General features: G+C 40.2%; 1 protein-coding gene across 1 annotated transcript; it reads left to right on the top strand.

The window, feature by feature from the left end:
* Nucleotides 1-205: 205 nt before the first annotated feature.
* LRRC14B (leucine rich repeat containing 14B) lies at nt 206-5,289 on the top strand. The gene is made up of 2 exons (XM_065628699.1): nt 206-1,134; nt 2,714-5,289. The coding sequence occupies exons 1-2, from the start codon at nt 230-232 to the stop codon at nt 3,357-3,359; spliced, it is 1,551 nt and encodes a 516-aa protein (XP_065484771.1). The 5' UTR covers nt 206-229; the 3' UTR covers nt 3,360-5,289.
* Nucleotides 5,290-7,390: the final 2,101 nt, after the last annotated feature.

The raw sequence follows: 7,390 nt of genomic DNA, 5'->3' as shown, positions 1-7,390 counted from the left end.
ATAAATGCTGTCTGACTAGAGATCTCACAGTTAATTACTGCAGAACCACAGTATAGCTCCAAAATAGAAAGCAGAGGATCAGCATGTGACGGTTCATTCTGCCTTCCCAGTAAGGCTTCCTTTAGCAGCACACAGCAGCTGCAGATAAAAATAGAAGGTGATAAGCAGCTAGAATCTTTAGTTAAACACAGAAGTCAGTCTCTGTGACAGCAAGGAGTCCAGAGCCACAATGAAGTCTCTCCGATTCATTAGTGCTGAAGCATTCGTGTCAAATGCAGAGTTTGCCAGGAAGAGTCTCAGCAGTATTGCTCACAATCTTTTTCCTCTTCTTTTTAAAGCCAGCTATTTACTGGAGCAAGGGGAAGTGATTCATGACTTGGTAGAGAACTGGCCACTTGTTGACTTTAACATGGGAAAACTTTTGGGAACTACTGTGGACTACCAGCAAGACCTGAGCCATAGAACATGCGCAGTGTGCCTTGAAAGCTGTCTGACAGGGCTGAGAGACTATGTGCTGAATCATCCTTCGCCCTACATGAAAAGGTTGAAAGTGGTCGACCTGACAGGTATAAAAGATGTTGAAGTTCAGTTTTGTGAATGTAAGAAGTCAATGGGCAGGTGGGCCAGGACACAGCTGCTCTCTAAGCTTTGTTTAGAACTGCTTGTTTACCTGCAACAAACGCAGTGCAATCCAGGTACCTTTGAAATCAGTATTGATGTGCTGATTGACTTGTTTGTTACAGAGCGGAACTATGAGTTGGTAGTGCAGGCTCTGTTGAAGAAATGCTATTGTCCACTGAAGATCTGCTGTGTGTCATTCAGATCTGACAACCTGGCTTTGCAGAAATTCTTCTATATCATAAAACTCACTGATCCCTCTTTATTGCGCAAACTGGAAATTGTTCACAATGTTCGCTTGGAAATGGAACACTTGGAAATACTCTTCAACAGTATCCACTTCCCTCGATTGATGTCCTTGACCTTGCCAGCACGGACATTTAATGTGCGGAGGTTTACAGCTACAGACGAACAGATGCTCACTAACGTTGGAGAAAAGTTAGGTGAAATGACGCAGCTGACTGAGCTGAGTATGCCATTTTCTATACTCACAGGAAGAATACAGGGACTCCTCAGGTAATTTGATCATCCTGCTTTCAGTAAAACTGTAAAGAACAGCCCTTTGCGCCATCGGTAAGCTGAGAATATCTGAGAATAAGGGAAGTGAGTATATCTCAGGGTATGTGTGACAAAGGGAAGTAGAAAGCTAGGAAAGAGTATTTGTTGGAGAGAACTGGAAGCCAATATATATATCTTACACACTTGGAAGAACTGCCTGTTCTTATTAGCATTCCAGAGCACATCTGATAAGTATGATGAGAATATACTTTTGGCTACCACATAAAAGAGAGGTACACCCAGACATTTTTGATTTGCCACATTCTTGAGCTTATATCTCAATCAGCTTGGGTTGGCCTTTGGTGCAAGACTTGAGTCATATTCTGAGTATTTTTCAGGGTCTCTACTGAATTTTTGTCCTCTAAAAAACAGGCAGTAAGTATACTAACATCTGCAGATACTGTATTTTTAGGTGGGCAGGGAAATAGTAGACTTTGATTTAAGACTTTGATTTAAATTGTTTGTTGTGTCTTTTGATCTCAAGGCAAGAAAGATCTGATGCTTCTCTGTACTGCACATTAAGCTAATACATGAATATTCATTATTAATTCCTGGGAAAAATTGGAAATTCTTGAAAAGATAACAAGGTGCCAGGAAACAGTGTTCATATTTGAATAGAAAATAAGTTAACTGGCCAGGAAACAGTGTTCATATTTGAATAGAAAATAAGTTAACTGTATGCTTTTCAGAGCATTTAAAAAAAAAAAAAAGTCAAACAAGAGCTTCACTGAGACAAAATCACCTTGGTCTAAAATTCCTCCTATACAAAAAATTAGTAGTTTCATTTGTAAGTTGTGAATGGCACACTGCTTATATTGACAGATATTAAGTACAAGTTTCTAACCTTGATTCAGCTGAAGTCTATGGCAGAAGTCTCACCAAGATTTAATATGTATGAAAGGGATCTCTTAATTTTCATCTGTCAGAACTATTTTATATTCAGCTAGAATACTTGCACATAATCTCAGGTACAGTTTTTCCAACCTTCTTCATCAGAAAGTCTTCTTGCAACTTCAGAACAATATAATGTATAAACCTCTTGGACATTTAAAAACGTGGTAGAAACAAAACTAGAAACAAAAGCAGAAGTCTTGTCGGAATACTAATTGGCTTTCACTTTGGATGAATCCTTCCTTAATGAAAATGATCTAAATTTCTGGAGCTATAATAGCTTTCTACGAGAAGCAGCCACCAATGCTTTTATGGTATTAATGACCTGCTACTATTAATTCAGCAAGTAATAGACACCTGACAACATATAACTGATAATAGAATAGACACATGGAATTTTACCAAATTAATCCCCATTAAAACCACACAGTTGGAGTCATGCACAGTAGGACCTAATTCATGGAACTGATTTCAGGAGGAAATTATATTTGTCATTGTTGGCACGTGCTTCTGTTTCTCAAAAGAGTTTATAAAAAATAATGTGTCAGATAGCTGCATTCAGAATGTGGATAGTTGTATGAAAGTTTGTAAATGTAGTTTTTCATTGGTTTATGCCTTAAAACTTTTTTTCTCTTTAATTCTGCAGCCCACTAAAAACTCCGCTGAAGAAACTGGATGTTTCTAATTGCTCATTGAACCATGCTGATATGGCCTATTTAGCCAATAGCTTCCATGTTAATCACTTAGAAGCCCTGGACCTGAGTGGTCACGATATACCTGACCTTTACCCATCAACATTCTTTAAGCTTCTCAGCCATTCCTCTTCAGTGCTCATGAGTCTTACCTTGGAGGACTGTAACATTCAAGACACTCATGTCAACATGCTGATTTTAGGTTTAAGTCCTTGTCAGAAACTACAGGAGTTTAAATTTCTTGGAAACCCACTGTCATCCCATGCACTTAAACAACTTTTTACATTTCTCTGTGAGTTGCCAATGCTGAAAAATGTGGAGTTTCCAGTTCCAATGGACTGCTACCCTATTGGCATCACGTACCCAATTGATGACGCCAGTCTCTGCAGATTTGATCACCAAAAATATGAAAGTGTAGCAGAGGAGCTTAAGTTCATTTTACTCCAAGCAAATAGGGAGGATGTGAAGGCTTCAACTCCACTCTTTGGCAGTTATGATGCAGCTGTTCAGGAGACGAACAATGAACTGGGAGCTTACTTGATCAAGTCCTTCAAAGAGGCTGTGGAAAAGTTCACTACTTCTCTTAACAAAATGAGTTAAAGGCATAATACAGTGGTGATAAAATGCTCTGTCAAATCAAAAGTTAATTTACTCTTTTCTAGAACTGTACCTTCATTGAAAAGTCTTGAGTTTCCTTTAATTTCTTGGCTGAATTTACTTTTGTTTGAATAACCTCTGATCATTTGAGGCATTTGAGCTATGCTATATCTATTGCATATACTTTACATAAGCACTACTTGATCTCATAAGAGGGGAGGACCCTTAATAGCTTATTATTTTACACAAAAGCACTTTGTTTCTCAGTCAAACAATAGGTGTCCAAGCTTGGCTGATTTCTTATACAGTTTCCTCTGGATTTGGCAATGAGGATTGTAGCCATACAGAAAAGACAAGAAAGTCCTTTCAAAAGTCCAGCAGGATGTCCCAAAAATTTTGCACATATCCTCTACCTATGGCTCCCCAAAACAGTTTTTGGTTTTGCCCTTGGCCTTCCAAGTTCACCATTCTGTGTTTTATCCAGTACATTCCCAAGTGGGGGATGTATAACAGCCTCCATTCCCTTGTGCTTCTCTTTCTTCTACAGAGACAAGCACAATAAACCTCCTTTTGCACAGGGTTTTGTCTAATACATTGTGTTGGTGAGGAGTGAAGCTCCGCACTGAGGAGGCAGCAAACCAAATTGTTGGCTGCCTTCCCCCAGCAATACAAAGCAGCCTATGAGGACTCTGCTGAAGCTCTTGCAAAGTTAATTTCACAAAGCCGTACCAGCACAGTGCTGTACAGCTACAAGTGTGATGTCAGCAGGTAAGTGCCTCAGGTTACCCCCTTTGTTGCATCAGCTTATTGGCTGGTAGAATGTACCCTAATGCTTTCAGATGTTTTAAAGAAAGTCTAGGACTAGTGTCAAAAACAGCACAGAAAAATTAATCCAATGCCAATTTCAAAAAGGGAGAAGGTGGGTTCCTGAGTAACCAGAAGTTCATCTGCATAAAATACTGCCCTCTTCTGCCAGAACTGTGTATTGTTCTGCTATGTAATTAAAACCAGCGCCTGGAAGAATCACATCTATTTGGCAAGCTACAATGCAAGAAATGTGTTTGCATGACAGAGTAAAGAAAATCCCAGACAACCACACACACTTATGTTGGAACGTGGGTAAAGGGGCCACAGAACAAATCTGGGAAGGGTACTATAATGGAGGAGTAGGCAAGTGTCAGAGTCTTCCCAGCTTCTCACCTGTAATGCTGTAGACAGACCAGACAGGAAGATATTAGCAAATCTTACCTATTATCAGCCAATTTTAGATCTCTGCTGACAGCCTCTGTCAACTCAACAGGGCCCAAAGTGCTCTGATGTAGAACTAGAGACTTGGTTAGCTTCTAGGTGATCCAAAACAAACAAAAAAAAGTAGGATGCTCAGGTTAATGCCCAGCACTCTGCCACTAGATATACTTTAACAGCTCATGAGAACTTGATTTTACAGCACTGAAAGTGAATGTCGTAGCAGTAGTTGAGGTATCATTGTAAACTAAGCTAGTTTACAGTAAAAAAAAAAAAGACTGAATGCTAAGCATGGCTTACAGGTTGCACAGCATGCATTTAAATGATTTTTTGATGTCTTCTTAGCTTATATTCTTCCTTCTAACATGTTTTATTGATTAAACATACAATGGTAAAATTAAAAGTGAATGGATGTGACCTGTTTATGTTTACAGAGCACTAAAAAAAATAAAAGTAATCTAACACACTGAGCCAAGCAGCTATGATTTAGAAAATGCCAGAAATTGGTTTCCAATATGGTCTTGCTTATATTTGGACAGACTTCCACATGCTCCCTTGTCCTCACCTCTGCTCTTTACCTTTCCCTCCTTCCGACCTTGCATTCTTTTCATCCTAGACTTGACCCATGACTTCTCAGCCAGATATGAGTGGTTTGAATTTTGCTAGGCCAAGGCTCTACTCCTTTGGGATGAGTAGTGACACTTCCTCTTGCTGGGAGAGGACATTCCATGTACAGCAGCTGCAAACCTATGCCTAGTGATTCCTCCACTCTGGCAGCAGGACCAGCTAACAGGTTGTACCTGGAGGTGAAGGCTGACCTTTTTAGAAGCATGTTGTGATACAACAGCCAGTCCCTTCCCGTTTCAGTACAAACAAAACAGACAGCTTGTTCATAGATCAGTTCTTTTTTTCGGAATATTTAGATGCCTTCTGAAGACTGTTACCTACGCAGCCATCTCCCTGCTTTCTCCTTGACTAAAACCAGTCCTGGTTCGCCCATTTATTTTATTTCCTCCTTCTTCTGCTTCCCACAAACTCCTGTCTGTCTTCCCTTTTCAGTATTACATATATATGCTGCCTATTTATGACTCTCTGGGCCAGGAGGAGTACGTAGAGGCCATGGTTCTAGTGCTCAGTGAGGATCAGCACTATGTCTATTTCAAATATTCTGTTTGAGCCTGGAGTATAGAGGGCATTGCATTATAAAGTGGTGTGCATGCATCGCTTCATGCAGAATAGCTGTGAATGACTGACAAACAGTTGTAGCACACAGATCCATGTGCAGAAAGGATTTGGATCTCTTTCCCAAGAAGCCAACTGCTCTGCAGAAGTCTGCAAGCATTTTCAAACTTTTGTGATATTCTAAAATGCGTTTTAATAGGACTGAAGCAAAAGTTTTATTGTTTACATCTGCATGTTAAAATTTTATTGCATGAAATACAGTATAAACTAAAATACATAACAGGTATAACAGTACTTTGAATAGTATTGAATCCAAAATGCTGAACTGCAATAAAATATTGCTAGTATATGACAACAGTATTTTACTGACACAAAACTATATTTACCTCAGAACTTGTTGGGAGAAAATGATATATTTGGGGTGAGTGCAAATTTGTACCCTTCTGGAATGGAATCATGTATTTTTTTCTGTTTTAAATCAAACAATTTCCAACTTTAGAGCTGATTTTTTCCAAATGCTTAAGAACTTCAAAGCAGCTGCAGGCAATTACCTTTGCTGTGGTGACAGGAGCTCCTTTGTGGAAATCCTGTCCTTAGCTTTGTTTTGTGATAGATATCCTGCCTTTGTATCTTGAGTTTCTTAGAATCATAGAATAATTTTGGTTGGAAAATACCTTTAACACCATTAAGTCCAACCATTAACCTAACACAGCCAAATCCACCTCTAGACCATGTCCCTAATAACCTCTGCTATGCATCTTTTAAACACCTTCAGGGACGGTGACTCAACCATTTCCCTGGGCAGCCTGTTCCACTGCTTCACAACTATTTCCATGAATGAATTTTTCCTAATATCCAATCTTAACATTCCCTGCAAAGGACAGTAAAGCAGGTCAAGGCATGGAAAGGCAAAGGCAAGGCAAGACAAGGCAAAGGCAATGCAAGGGAAGGCAAGGCAAGAGAAAGGCAAGGTGGGGCAAGGCAACAAAAAGAAAGGCAAAGGCAAGGGAAGAGAAAGCAAGTGAAGAAAAGGCAAAGGCAAGGCAAGGAACAGCAAACTCAATGCAAGGCAAGGCAAGTTAAGGGCCAGCAAGGCAAAGCCAAGGCAATGCAATGCAAAGGCATGGAAAGAAAAGGCCAGACAATGGAAGGCAAGGAAAGAGACAGAAAAGCAAAGGCAGGGGAAGGGAATGCAGGGCAAGGAAAGGCAAGGCAAAGGCAAGGCAATGGAAGGCAGGGGAATGAAAGACAAAGGCAAAGGAAGATAAGGCAAGGCAACCAAAGGAAAAGGCAAGTCAAGCAAGTCAAAAGCATGACAAGGCAAGGGAATGCAAAGCAAAGACAAGGCAAAGGCAAGGCAAGGGAAGACAAAGCAAGGCAAGGCAAGGCAAGGCAAAGGTAAAGGAAGGCAAGCCAAATAAAGCAAGGCAAAAGCAAGGGCAAGCCAGGCAGTGCAAGGATAGTCGACATCAAGGCAAGATAAAGGCAAGGGTAGGGGAAGGAAAGGCAAGGCAAAAGCAAGGGAACGTAAGACGAGACAAAGGTAAGGCAGAATAAGGCAAAGCAAGTGAAGGAAAGGAAATCAACGCAAGACAAGGCAGTGGAAT

This window comes from Caloenas nicobarica, chromosome 2, assembly GCF_036013445.1.
Source record: "Caloenas nicobarica isolate bCalNic1 chromosome 2, bCalNic1.hap1, whole genome shotgun sequence".
NCBI classification, from domain to species: Eukaryota; Metazoa; Chordata; class Aves; order Columbiformes; family Columbidae; genus Caloenas; species Caloenas nicobarica.
The sequence above is the reverse complement of the archived record's forward strand: the minus strand, read 5'-3'. Positions and strand labels throughout refer to the sequence as shown.